Here is a 12,416-nt window from a genome sequence, read left to right as displayed (position 1 = left end):
CTGTCAGTTCTGCCCTCCTCCCCAGTGGTCCCCCAGCTTCCCCTTTGGCTCCACCCCAAGCTCCCCCCTGCAACTCCCCCAGTTACACCTCCCCAGGCCCACCCTGCTCTTCCCACAGCTACTCCTCCGCAGCTTTCCCATCTCCGTCCTGCTCCTTCCCGCTCATTGCCCTAGGTCCTGCCCCAACTCTTTCCCACAACTGGCGCCAGCTTCTTCCACAGCCCTGTCTCACAGCTCCTCCTACCCCAGCTCCTAACCCACAGGTCCGCCCCCACCTACTCCTCCCCCAGCTCCACCTCCCGCCGCCCCGCCCACAGCCCCACCCCCAGACTCGACTCGCCCCGCCCCTTCCCCCCCCCAACGCCCCACCCCCATTTCTATCCTCCTTCCGGTTCCGCTCCAGCCGCCAGCGCCAGCTCCCTATCAAGCCTGATGGTCCCGCGCGCCTCCCGGCCCCTTGAGTCCAACGACGTCTCCTAGCGACCGGGAGACGTGTCCTATGTGCGTGTGTGCGTGTCCTATGTGCGTGTCCTATGTGCGTGTGTACGTAAGTGCGTGTCCACGTAACTGCTTGGCTGCGTGCCTACGGGCTTTCGCCCTGGCGTGCTGCGTACCTCCGTGTGCGTACGTAACTACGTGCGTACGAGCCGGCGTATGCCCCGCAAAAAAGGAGCGGCAGCGTCTGTGCGGGTGCGTCAGGTGAGGGGCCGCCGGCGCCCGGCACCTGTCAGCGGTTCCTGTCAGCGGTTCCTGGTGTCGGGCCGCGGCGATGGCGGGACAGCCACGACGCGGACCGGGCGCTCTGTCCTCTCTCGGTGGGCCGCGTCGTCTCCTCGTCTGGGCGTGGGAGGCGGTCGTCCCGGCGCTGGTGGCCTCGCAGGGTCACGGGAAGCGGACGGTCCCGCCCGGTGGCCGCAGCCGAATCGGCCGAGCGCGCCTGCGGTGGGCGGGGGCGGGGCCGGGGCAGGGAGACCCGCCACGCGCGAAGGGAGCCAGGAAGCCCGTGCGGCTGCGGCCTGCTCGACCCTCGGCGGGACGGTGCCTCTGGCCTGGGGGTTCCCGGACCAGAGGTCTGGAAGCAAGCGCAGAGCGGCCGCGGACACCCTTCCCTGTCCCCTCCTTCCGCCACCGTCACATGCCCGCGACGTACGTGTGCGCCGAGAAACGCGACCATACCTTTGCACGGGCACCGGTCCGCACGCAGTCGTTCCGGCCCTCCCCGCCTCCCGCTGGGCCCTTAGGGCCGCGACCTCACCGAGGCCACCGGCTGTGCGGGGTTCAGCCGGTTGCCCCTGGCACTCCTCCCGGGGGGGTGGGGAGGCTTCCAGGATTTGATTGAGGGGAACTGGACTGTAGGGCCCCCAAATCCTTCCCGTGTGACAGTGTGAGGGCCTGGTGTCCTCTTTCTCCTGTTGGATACGGGTCTGCTAGGCTGTGAGAACACGAGCCACTTACATGAAATGGTTTTCTCTGCTGCCGGCTGGGGCCTTATGTGGTTAGCAGAACCAACCCGTGAGTGAGGTGCAACGTGGAAGGCTGAGAAGTGAAGGAGGGGTGTCAGTCGCGTCAGGGCTGTCCGGCCGTGAGTTCCATGAAGATGGAACAGGCAGGGGGCAGGTCGCTGGTGCCTGCGGCAACCGGTGTGTTCATGGAGGGGGGCGGGCAGTGCGAGGCGAAGAAGTAGAGACTGTGAGTGTAGACCGCTGCTCCTGGGACCTCTGCTATGCAGAGGTTTAGACAAGTTGGCAGGTGCTGGAGACACGTGCGGGCTCAGGGGCTGGGGGGGGGGGGGTCTTTGTCCCTGCAGTGAGGGGTGTACAGGTGTGGCTTTCTGAAAGGGAGACCATCTCCTCACAGGGGAGGGGAGTAGGGCTGCCTGAGCAAGAGCAGACGGAGTGAGGTCCTCCAGTGAAGGACTGTGCTTGGCCCAGAGCACAGCTGAGGGCAGGTGGCCGCGCAGCTCAGCCCCAGACAGAGGGAACGCAGGGGGTGTGGTGCCAGGGCGGCAGGACGGTGGGTTGGGAAAGGGGTGATCCCAGGGCCTTATCTTTGAGAGTAGATGTGTTCTCTTAAACGAGAGGAGGGGTTGAGGCCAGGTTTATGTCCTTCGAGAACTGGGAGGAGAGATGATCCAGATTCGGGGTGCTCCTGAGTGCAGCGCAGTGCCCCAGGCCCTGTGATGAGGATGATGATAATGATGAGGGGCGGCCACTGTTTGTGGCTGTCCTGTTAGGTGCCACATGCCGGGCTAGGTGCCCCTGCACCTTGTCCCCGGTCCTCGCGGCCCCGATGGAGACTGGGGCTCCTTGAGGTGCCAGGCCCCAGCTGAGGCTCGGGCCGGGGTCGTGTTCCTCCCACTGCACAGCTCTGCCGTGCGCGAGGAGGAGGGACCCCCTCGTCCAGGTGCAAGGACAAGGGGTAGGCGCACTCAGGTCCCCTGAAATCATGGGCTGTCTCTCTATCCCTCGGCGCCTCCTTCTCAGCTATAGAGCGGGGTGACGAAGCGCTGCCTTACTGGGTTATGTGAGGATCGAATCCTGTGATGTGTTGATTGTGCCCACCCCAGTGCCTGGCATGGAGACGGTGCGTGCGCCCTGGTACCAGTTGTTCCTGCTCTGGTTCCTGGTTTCTCTAGGCCCGGGTCAGGGTCGGGGGGTGTCTGTTGATGGTGGAGAGCAGTGGGGCAGGAAGGGGTCAGAGGAGAGTGGCGCCCAAAGGGGTCAGGAGGAGACAGCTGCCAGGACCATGTGCGATCACAGGGCGCCCCCAGCGCTGAGCTGAGGTCGGATACCAAGGGTTTGCGCTCAGCAGCCCCAGGGTGGCGAAGCCCAGGGTGTCCCTGTCTGTGCTGGGAGAGGGGTAGAGCCAGCTCACTGAGCTGTCCAGCCGAGGGGCCCCTTGCCATCTGTGCTCTCCTGGGGCTCAGTGACCTCCTATGTAGAACTGACCACAGGCTGTCCTGGCCATGCCTTTCTCTAGCTATCCCCGCCCTCCTCTCTGAGGTCCCCAACGACTCCATGTGATGGACACGTCATCCTGACCGCCGGCCCCTTCCTTTGTGCCCGTCAGCTGACCGTGTAGTGACAGAGGAGGAAGAGCCAAGGCTCTCTGTTCCCCCACTGTCCAGGTCAGTGGGGTGTCAGGGCACTCCCGGAGGACCCTGGGGAGAGGTCTTGCCCCCAGGTCATGAGCTTGGAGCACTGGGCACGATGCCTGTTGACCTTCGTGGTTCTGTCTCCGCAGGCCTGGTGAGGCCCAAGGCGCTCTGGGGAGATGAAGTTCGGCTGCCTCTCCTTCCGGCAGCCTTATGCAGGTTTTGTCTTAAACGGGGTCAAGACCCTGGAGACGCGTTGGCGTCCTCTGCTGAGCAGCCACCGGAACCGTACCATCGCCATCCACATTGCTCACAGGGACTGGGAAGACACCGCATGGAGGGAGCTGCTGGCGGAGAGGCTTGGAATGACCCCTGCTCAGATTCAGGCCTTGCTTCTGGAAGGGGAAAAGTATGGCCGTGGCGTGATCGCTGGCAAGTGATGAGAAGCCGCATGCTGCTGAGACACCCCCAAGGGCTACTCCCCAGGACCTTGCTCAGGAGTTTTGTGCCTTGTTCCCTTGTGTGAGCTGCTTGGTGTGGGGGCCGTGGTTTCTTTAAGCAGCACACCTTCGGCGGGGCAGCAGGGGGCCCTGGGACTGGGGATGGGGGGAGTTGCTGAGGTCCCACGACTTCAGGTGAACCCTGCTTCCGCTCTGGGCCTCAGTGCCTGGTTCTGACCTGAGAGACAGGGACAGGTTCCAAATGTGCATGTGACCTTCACTCACGGTTGCACGTGTGTGCCCACGTGCGTGCATGCGACAGACCGTGGAGGCAGCACGGTGCACACAGTGGGTCGGGGCAGACTCCAGACCCCAGGCTGTTGCCGGGCTTCCTGTGCGATGCCCCACCCCCACTGTCCCTGTATCCTGGGTGAGTCCCCTAAGCCCTCGGTGGGGGAGGTCCCACACGAGCACCTGCCACCTGCTGAAGTGCTCGGGGACCTGAGTGCCTGTTCCGCCCAGCATCTGGGGCCCTTCTGGTCTGACCTCTGCCTGTTGCCCTAAGCTCTCTGGCTGGGGCCAGCCCATTATTTGGGGGTGGTCGTTGAGGACGAGGCCCTCCACTCCGTTTCGCTCCCTCCCTCGGCCTCACCCAGAACTCCCTAAGCAGACTTTGGCGTGTCGGGCATGCTCAGTCCGAGGGGCCCAGTGTACCCAGTGTCCCCTGGTCTCTGGTGGTTGTAACTTTGAATAATCATGTTCTCCAACAGGCGGGCCTTGGTTTCTGGAAGGAAAAACCATCGTGTGCTTCTCTTTGTGCTCAGGGCTTGTTGACATTGGGGAAACCATGCAGTGCCCAGAGGACTTAGCTCCTGATGAGGTTGTGGCGCTGGAGAATCAAGCTGTACTGACCAGCCTGAAGCAGAAGTACCTCACCGTGCTTTCAAACCCCAGGTGGTTACTGGAGCCCATACCCAGGAAAGGCGGAAAGGATATCTTCCAGGTAGACATCCCAGAGCACCTGATGCCCTTGGGGCAGGACGCCTGGCGAGTGTGGAAGGTTACCGAGAAACCGGCTAAATCGTGACCCATCGACTGACTGTCATGCTGCAGACCTACAAGCCAGGTTCAGTCTGAATCAGCCCTGCCACTGTGTGCTGTTCGTGGAAACAGGTCTCTCCACTCAGATGCAGGGGACAGGGCAACGGGACTTTCCTCGTGAGATGCCTGTCTGGGCTCGCCGGCAGTCTCCAGGACTTCGACGTTCGGGATAAAGGGGAAGCGGCCAGTAAATGTCTTGGTGCCGCCACTACTTGAGTCCTGACTTCCGGGTCGTACAGAGACATAGGTCTGAAGATGACCGGTTCGTGTTTCCTCCTCTCGTTGTTTTGCTCAGAACTCATAGGACGTTTGAACAGCATCCAGGGGACCTTGTGGGAAGGCTGGGAGCGGGCGCTAAAGGGGTGTGCAGGGGTGGCCAGCCACGGGTGCCCCCGTTCACCATGACGACAGCATCAGACTGAGACACAGCATCCGTCTGTTCTTACAAATAACTCTTGCTCTGTTGTCAAAGCGTCCCTTGGCCCATGAAGTATGCGTGTTTGACACATCCCACAGCTAGCTACTTCATGGCCAAAGGAAGGATCCTAAATACAGCACCGATGGGAAAATGATTAAGTCGTGTTGTGTATTCTGTGGGAAATCTTTTGTTGTCGTTGTGTGCTTTCTTAGCAAAGTTTCTGGTGGTCCTTACCGATAGGGAAGATGGGCTGTCCCTCCCCCCAACCCCCAGGCACTGACTAGAATGGGCCGTCTCTTCTGAGCAACAAGAAAGTAGCCCCACGTCCCTTGGCAGATGGGGTGGCCCTGCTTTTAGGTGGGCCTCTTTGGCAGGCCCCTGGCTCTTGGGCTAGAGGCGCTCAGCTGCTGATCAGAAACTTCCCGGCATCACAGGGGCACCCGTGAGGAAAAGCCCTCCTGTTTCAAACACACGAATGATACGAGGTGACACCCCCAAGGTCAGGAGTGAGGCGGTTCTGTCTCCTGACCCGCGGGCGAGGCTCAGGGGACCAGATCTTCCTGGGCTTGCCTCCTCCATGCTCCCTAGCCAGGTCCTTGGCCGAGGCTGCAAAAACGCTGCCGCTTCGAAGGACAGAGGACAGTAGGGGGCCAGAACCTGTCTCAGGCCAGGATTCCCAGCCTCCCCGGGCTTATCGCATAAGGTGTGTGTAGCATTATACGTGAGAAAGAACACAGATTCGCCATTCTAGTCAGACTGTTTATTTACTCCCGCAGAGTTGTGTTTGTTTCCATTAAAGCCGAAAATAGATTGACGGTTACAGTGGTGAGTTTTTAGCTGTCATCAGTGGCCTGTGAGCCTAGGGACCCGGATTTTCCTTGAAATGTTCACAGAGGGCACACTTGTAATCTGAGGAGCCCTCCTGCTCCTCGTTCTCACTGGGGGCCTCATTTGGGGACATGACTGACAGGGCTGCCAGCAGGATGGAATAACAGGTGTTATACAGAGACATCACCGTACCATAGTCGGGGTAAACTGGGGGGCTGACGGGCAGTTCCCCTGTGTCATCCCTTCTGGCAGTAGCCAGGGGCACAAACATCATGTTCCTGGAGGTGCCCTCCCCACTCAGGCCACCTGGCTCACTCGGGCCATGAGTTGCCATGGCATACCCGGCTGCGCTGCTCAGAGACCAAATGCCAGAGAAGGCGAAGGACTGGCTGCCGCTGGGACCCTGAGCATTTGGGGCTGCGCCGAGGACCGTCTTGTCGTCGTTGGCGGGTTCCTCGTGATGGATTCGTGGGGACTGTCTTGTTGCTGCCACCGGCTTCTTTCTCTTTGGAGTTGGTGCACTGGTGCCTAGCCAGGTGGTGGTGACTCTCAGGTCACTTTTCCTCTGAATGTTCCCGAGCAGGAAAGGCTTGTCTCTCTGAAAGTTGGCGTTGCGGTAAATCTGAAACGAGATGCGAGATTCATCATTTTAGTCATTCTGGGAGGGAAGATTTGTGTCTGCTGCCACCGAGACTGCCACCTCCTTGCCCTCTTCTCCCTCCCCTCCCCCTCCCCCTTCTTCCTCCCCTTCTCCCCCATCCTCCCCCTTGCCTCCCTCTCCCTCCTCTTCCCCCCACAATCCCCTTCCACCTCTCTCCTTCCTCTTCTTCTCCCCCCTCCCCCTCCTCCTCCCATTCCCCCTCCCCCCTTACCCCCCCCCACTCCCTGCCCCTGGATCCCCCCACCACCACTCCCTGCCCCTGGCCCCTCCCACAGCAGTCATAATGGTCTGGTTCCACTATGGAGAAAAGTTCCTTTTAAGTTGTCTACAAGGCTCACTATGCCCTGGGACCTAACTAAACTCACTGAATAAAGACACATAAAGCCCAGTTGAAGGGATTCACATACCTATTTGACGTTACCTGGCCTCTGAATGTTTAGTCATACCTGCACACTCCATCTAAGGGGGTTGTAGGTTAATAGGAAAGCCTAGACTTTCTCATCTCTCCATAATGTCTCTTGAGAAAGAAAGTTGTCCTCGGAAATTAAACCCTTTCAGTAGATCATTCATCTGGGGTCTACTAGGAAGGTGCTGAAAAGACAGAAAGCATGGGAAACCAAGGACTTTCTACTTACCAGCATTCTCTTATTCCCTGGGGACTGAATCCCCCAAGGGTCGGTTGCTCGTATTTTGCTGAAGCCGTACAGGTTCAGCAGGCGGATGAAAGTCTTCAAGCTGTCAGTTTCAAAGATTCTCTCCGCACCTCTGCGGTGAAGAACCTCCCTCTGGAAAAGGTCTTCGTCGATGATCACGGTGTCCCCGGCATCGTTCCAGCGCACGGACGTGAAGGTGTTGTCCTCCAGGATCATCCAAAGCTTTCTTGGGAAGGAGAGCCCAAGAATACTGTTGTTTTCTCCCACGTTGGCGGCGCCTTGGTTTGGGGCCTGTGGTTGTGGGTTGTCTTGGGGGCCTGGATCTTGGATCACTGCTTGGTCCCTATTCATCACCAAAATCTCCCCGGAATCCAAATTTGGATCCTGGGATGAACTAGATGGTAATTCTGGTGCTGGCTCTCCATCATCAGATGGGGCCAGCTTCCCTTTGGGTATCTCCTTAGCACTCTGACTAGCCATGGAGCTAGTCTAGACCAAGAGCACTTTTGCCATGAGAATGTCTCACTGACCTCTCAAGTCGCAAATGCCTTCAGTCAGTATGGGGATGCCCAATATATACCGTCCACAAAATTCTAGAATCTCGTAGTGAGGCAACCAGATACCTAAGTCATCGCCTCTTTATTTGTCATGTGATGTCACAAAGGTGGCTCACAGCTGATCTGGCAAGGCAGCACTGGCCAAGTGTGGGGGAGGGGATGGGCACAGGGCCCCCAGCTTCTCTCTTTTCCAAAAGTATATGCAAACATCTGGTTTGAGTTCCCAGGAAGGGCTCCTGTCTGCAGCCAGGAACATTGTTTCATGGGACCAGGCCCTGGATGGGAAGAGAAACCATGATCCGAGGTCCACTCCCACTCCAGGGATGGGGGAGACAAGTTGCTGGTCTCTCAGATTTGGTCAAGAGCCAGGCCCTGGTTAGTCCTGGCTTGGGCTTCCCCCAAGACTGCCTGGGTCAGATGGACCCTTGGGGTCGGTACCTCTCAGAAGATGGCAATCCCTAGAGGACTTGTCCTAGTCTTACTTGGTAGCCCCCGTTTATTCCTACCTGCCCTCCCCCCCCCCATACTTACTGCTTTGGTCTCTTCCAAAATTTCCTGCTGGTTACTTGGTACTGCTCAGAAAGGCCCCAACAAAAAGTCCTGTTTTCATGCCCCCTGTGTCAAGTTGTCCTCAGGGTAGGGTCTCAGTTAGGCCCCCTTTTATGCTGCCCCCACACAATTCCCTTTTTGGTCTCTTCCAACTGTTCCTGCTAGTTAGTTGGTCCTGCTCAGATAGGCCCCAACAAAGGGTCCTATTTTCTTGTCCCCTGGGTCAAGTTGTCCCCAGAGTAGGGTCTCAGTTGATGAGCCCCCCTTTTATTCCTGCCCCCCCCACTTCCTGCTTTGGTCTCTTCCACGTATTCCTGCTGGTTAGTTGCTCCTACGCATATAGGCCCCAACAAAGAGTCCTATTTTCTTCCTCCAGGTCAAGTTGTCCTCAGGGCAGGGTTTCAGTTGGTAGCCCCCCATTTATTCCTGATGCCCCCCCCACACTCACCGCTTTGGTCTCTTCCAACTGTTCCTGCTGGTTAGTTGCTCCTGCACATAGACCCCAAAAGAGACTCCGATTTTCTTGCCCCCTAGGTCAGGTTGTCCCCAGAGTAGGGTCTCAGTTGGTAGCCTCCCCTTTTATTCCTGTCACCCCCCCCCCCCACTTCATGGTTTGATCTCTTCCATTGTTCGGGCTTGTTAGTTGCTCCTGCTCAAATAGGCCCCAACAAAGAGTCCTGTTTTCGTGCCCCTAGGTCAAGTTGTCCTCAGAATAGGGTTTCAATCGGTAGCCCCCCATTTATCCCTGTCGCCCTTCCCACAACGTACTGCTTTTGTCTCCTCCAAAGATTCCTGCTGGTTAGTTGTTACTGCTCAGACAGGTCCCAACAAAGAGTCCTGTTTTCTTGCCCCCTACAATAAGTTGTCCTCAGAGTAGGGTCTCAGTTGGTAGCCCCATTTTATTCCTGGCCCCCCCACCACTTCTTGGTTTGATCTCTTCCACTGTTCCTGCTGGTTAGTTGGTCCTGCTCAGATAGGCCCCAACAAAGAGTCCTGTTTAATTGCCCTCTAAGTCAAGTTGTCCTCAGAGTCTCAGTTGGTAGCCCCCCTTTTATTGCTGCACCCCCACACTTCCCACGTTGGCCTCCCCCAATTGCTCCTGCTGGTTAGTTGCTCCTGCTCAGCTAAGCCCCAAGAAAGGGTCCCATTTTCTTGTCTTGTCCCCTAGGTCAAATTGTCCCCAGAGTAGGGCCTCAGTTGCTAGCCCACCCTTTTATTCCGGACCCATTAACTAACTTCCTGCTTTGGTCTCTTCCAGCTGTCCCACTGGTTAGTTGGTGCTGCTCAGATAGGCCCCAACAAGGGTCCTGTTTTCTTGCCCCAGGTCAAATTGTCCTCAGAGTACATTCCTAGTTGGTAGCCCCACTTCTATTTCTGCCCCTCCCCCACTTCCCGCTTTGGTCTGCTCCACTGTTCCTGCTGGTGAGTTGCTCCTGCTTAGGTAGGCCCCAACAAATAGTCCAATTTTCTTCCCCCTAAGTCAAGTTGTCCTCAGAATACGGTCTCAGTTGGTAGCCTCCGCTTTTATTCCTACCCCTCCCCACACTTTCTGCTTAGCTGTCTAACACCTGGTCCTGCTGGTGAGTTGTTCCTCCTCAGATAGTCCCCAAGAAAGACTCCTATTTTCTTGCACCCAGGTCAAGTTGTCCTCAGAATAGGGTTTCAGTTTGTAGCCCCCCTTTCATTCCCTCTCCCGCACTTCCCAATTTGTGTCTTCCAACTATTCCTGCTGGTTAGTTGGTCCTGCTCAGATAGGGCCCAACAAAGAGTCCTCTTTTCTTTCTCCCAGGTCAAGTTGTCATCAGAGTAGGGAGTCAGTTGGTGGACCCCCTTTTGTTCCTACCACCCACCCCACGCTTCCTGCTTTGGTGTTTTCGAACTGTTCCTGCTGGTTGGTTGGTCCTGCTCAGAAAGGCTCCAACTGTGAGTCCTATATTCATTCCCCTAGGTCAACCTGATCTCAGAGTAAGATTTCAGATGGTAGCCTCCTTTCTATTCCTACCACTCCCCCCCCCCCCCACACACACTTCCTGGTTTGGTCTATTCCAACTGTTCCTGCTGGTTAGTTGGTCCTGCTCAGATAGTCCCCAACAATGACTCCTATTTTCTTGCCCACAGGTAAATTTGCCCTCAGAGTAGGGTTTCAGTTGGTAGCCCCCCCTTTATTCCTGCTGCCTTTGCCCCACACTTCCTGCTTTGCTGTCTTCCAACTCTTCCTGCTGATTAGATAGTACCGCTCAGATAGGCCAGAAGGAAGAGCCCTGGTTTCTTGCCCCGTAGGTCACCTTGTCCATAGAGTAGGATCTCAGTTGGTGTCCACTTTTATTCCTGCCTCCCCACTTCCTGCTTTGGTCTCTTCCAACTGTTCCTACTATTTAGTTGGTCCTTCACAGATAGCCCCAAAGAAAGAGTCCTGTTTCTTCCCCCCCCCCCAGGTCATGTATTCCCCAGAGTATGGTCTCAGTTGGTAGCCCCCCCTTTTATTCCTGCCTCCCCACATTCTGCTTTGGTCTCTAACAACTGTTCCTGATGGGTAGTTGGTCCTGCTCAGAAAGGCCCCAACAAGGAGTCCTATTTTCTTGTCCCAGATCAAGCTCTCCTCAGAGTAAGGTTTCACTTGGAAGCACCCCTTTTGTTCCTACCGCCCCCCCCACACTTCATGCTTTGTTCTTTTCCAACTGTTCCTGCTTGTTAGTTAGTCCTGATCAGATAGGCCCCAAGAAAAAGTCCTGTTTCCGTGCCCCCAGGGCTAGTTGTTCTCAGAGTGGATTTTCAGTTGGAAGCCCACTTTGCATTCCTGCCCAGGACACACTTCCTGCTTTGGTCTCTTCCAACTATTCCTCTTGGTTAGTTGGTCCTGCTCATGTAGGCCCAAACAAAGATTCCTCTTTTCTTGCCCCCAGGTCAAGTTGTCCTCAGAGTAGGGTCTCAGATGATAGCCCCCCTTTTATTTCTGCCTCCTCCCACTTTCTGCTTTGGTCTCTTACAACTATTCCTGATGGTTAGTTGGTCCTACTCAGATGGGCCCCAAGAAAGAGTCCTCTTTTCTTGCCCCCGAGGCCCAGTTTCCCTCAGAGTAGGGTTTCCTTTGGGTGCCCCAGTTTTATTCCTGCTCCACCCGACACTTCCCTAGGTGGTCTCTTCAACTGCTCAGGCTGGTTAGTTGATCCTGCTAAGATAGGCCCCAGGAAAGAGCCCTGTTTTCTTGCCCCCTAGGTCACATTGTCTTCAGAGAAGCATATCAGTAGGTAGCCCCCTTTTTATTCCTACCCCCTCCGCACACTTTCTGCTTAGCTATCTAACACCTGTTCCTACTGGTGAGTTGGTCCTCCTCAGATAGTCCCTACAAAGTGTCCTATTTTCTTGCCCCCAAGTCAAGTTGTCCTCGGAGTAGGGTTTCAGTTGGTAGGCCCTCTTTTATTCCCTCTCCCACACTTCCCGCTTCCGTCCCTTCCAACTATTCCTGCTGCTTAGTTGGTCCTGCGCAGATACGCCCAACAAAGAGTCCTAATTACTTGCCCCCTAGGTCAAATTGTCCCCAGAGTAAGGTCTTAGTTGTTGGCGTCCCCTTTTATTCCTGCACCCCCTACTTCCTGCTTTGGTCTCTTCCAACAGTTCCTGCTGCTTACTTGGTCCTGCTCAGGTAGACCCCAATAAAGACTCCTACTTTCTTGCCCCCTGGTCAATTTGTCCTCAAAGTAGGGTTTCAGTTGGCAGCCCCACTTTTATTCCTGCTGCCTCACCCACACAATGCCTGCTTTGGTCCCCTCCAACTATTCCCTCTAGGTAGTTGGTCCTACTCAGAACCCCCCCCCCCAAATTCCTGTTTCCTTGCCCCCAGGGCATGTTTTCCTCAGAGGTGTGTTTCCGTTGGTAGTCCCCCTTTTATTCCTGCCCCCACACACTTCCCCCTTTGGTCTCTTCCAACTACTTTGGTAACTTGGTCCTGCTCAGATAGGCCCCAACAAAGAGTCCTGTTTTCTTGGCCCCAGGTTACATGGTCCTCAGAGTAGGGCCTTAGTTGGTAGCCCCACTTTAATGCTGCCACCCCGCTTCAAGCTCTCGTCTTCTGCAACTGTTCCTGCTGATTAGTTGGGCCTTGTTAGATAGGCTGC

The 12,416-nt window shown here is 56.6% G+C and overlaps 2 protein-coding genes across 9 annotated transcripts; one reads left to right on the top strand and one right to left on the bottom strand.

Moving 5' to 3' along the window:
- The first annotated feature begins 387 nt into the window (after positions 1 to 387).
- Positions 388 to 5,207, top strand: EOLA2 (endothelium and lymphocyte associated ASCH domain 2). Of its 8 annotated transcripts, none has more exons than XM_047843739.1 (4): positions 388 to 501; positions 2,980 to 3,127; positions 3,244 to 3,526; positions 4,359 to 5,207. In XM_047843739.1, the coding sequence occupies exons 3-4, from the start codon at positions 3,274 to 3,276 to the stop codon at positions 4,619 to 4,621; spliced, it is 516 nt and encodes a 171-aa protein (XP_047699695.1). In that variant the 5' UTR covers positions 388 to 501; positions 2,980 to 3,127; positions 3,244 to 3,273; the 3' UTR covers positions 4,622 to 5,207. The 8 variants fall into 8 exon arrangements, 7 of the variants coding, with proteins under 7 accessions (XP_047699695.1, XP_047699698.1, XP_047699694.1 ...); XM_047843738.1 differs by lacking the exon at positions 388 to 501 and adding an exon at positions 545 to 699; XM_047843737.1 differs by lacking the exon at positions 388 to 501 and adding an exon at positions 658 to 815.
- Positions 5,208 to 5,798: 591 nt separating this feature from the next.
- On the bottom strand, positions 5,799 to 7,784 carry LOC125157238 (heat shock transcription factor, X-linked member 3-like). The gene is made up of 2 exons (XM_047843734.1): positions 7,178 to 7,784; positions 5,799 to 6,503 (listed from the first exon to the last, which is right to left on the bottom strand). Exons 1-2 carry the CDS (start codon positions 7,673 to 7,675, stop codon positions 5,913 to 5,915), a joined length of 1,089 nt encoding a protein of 362 aa, XP_047699690.1. The 5' UTR covers positions 7,676 to 7,784; the 3' UTR covers positions 5,799 to 5,912.
- Between the last annotated feature and the right edge of the window lie 4,632 nt (positions 7,785 to 12,416).

This window comes from Prionailurus viverrinus, chromosome X (genome assembly GCF_022837055.1).
Source record: "Prionailurus viverrinus isolate Anna chromosome X, UM_Priviv_1.0, whole genome shotgun sequence".
Classification (NCBI taxonomy): domain Eukaryota; kingdom Metazoa; phylum Chordata; class Mammalia; order Carnivora; family Felidae; genus Prionailurus; species Prionailurus viverrinus.
The sequence above is the reverse complement of the archived record's forward strand: the minus strand, read 5'-3'. Positions and strand labels throughout refer to the sequence as shown.

What these genes read in the sequence shown, in the direction of transcription:
- LOC125157238 (XM_047843734.1), bottom strand. Translation starts at nt 7,675, where the DNA reads ATGGCTAGTCAGAGTGCTAAGGAGATACCCAAAGGGAAGCTGGCCCCA. An exon ending in CAGGGAATAAGAGAATGCTG is followed by an intron (nt 6,504 to 7,177) that starts GTAAGTAGAAAG and finishes ATCTCGTTTCAG; the next exon opens with ATTTACCGCAACGCCAACTT.
- EOLA2 (XM_047843739.1), top strand. Translation starts at nt 3,274, where the DNA reads ATGAAGTTCGGCTGCCTCTCCTTCCGGCAGCCTTATGCAGGTTTTGTC. An exon ending in TGGCCGTGGCGTGATCGCTG is followed by an intron (nt 3,527 to 4,358) that starts GCAAGTGATGAG and finishes CTTTGTGCTCAG; the next exon opens with GGCTTGTTGACATTGGGGAA.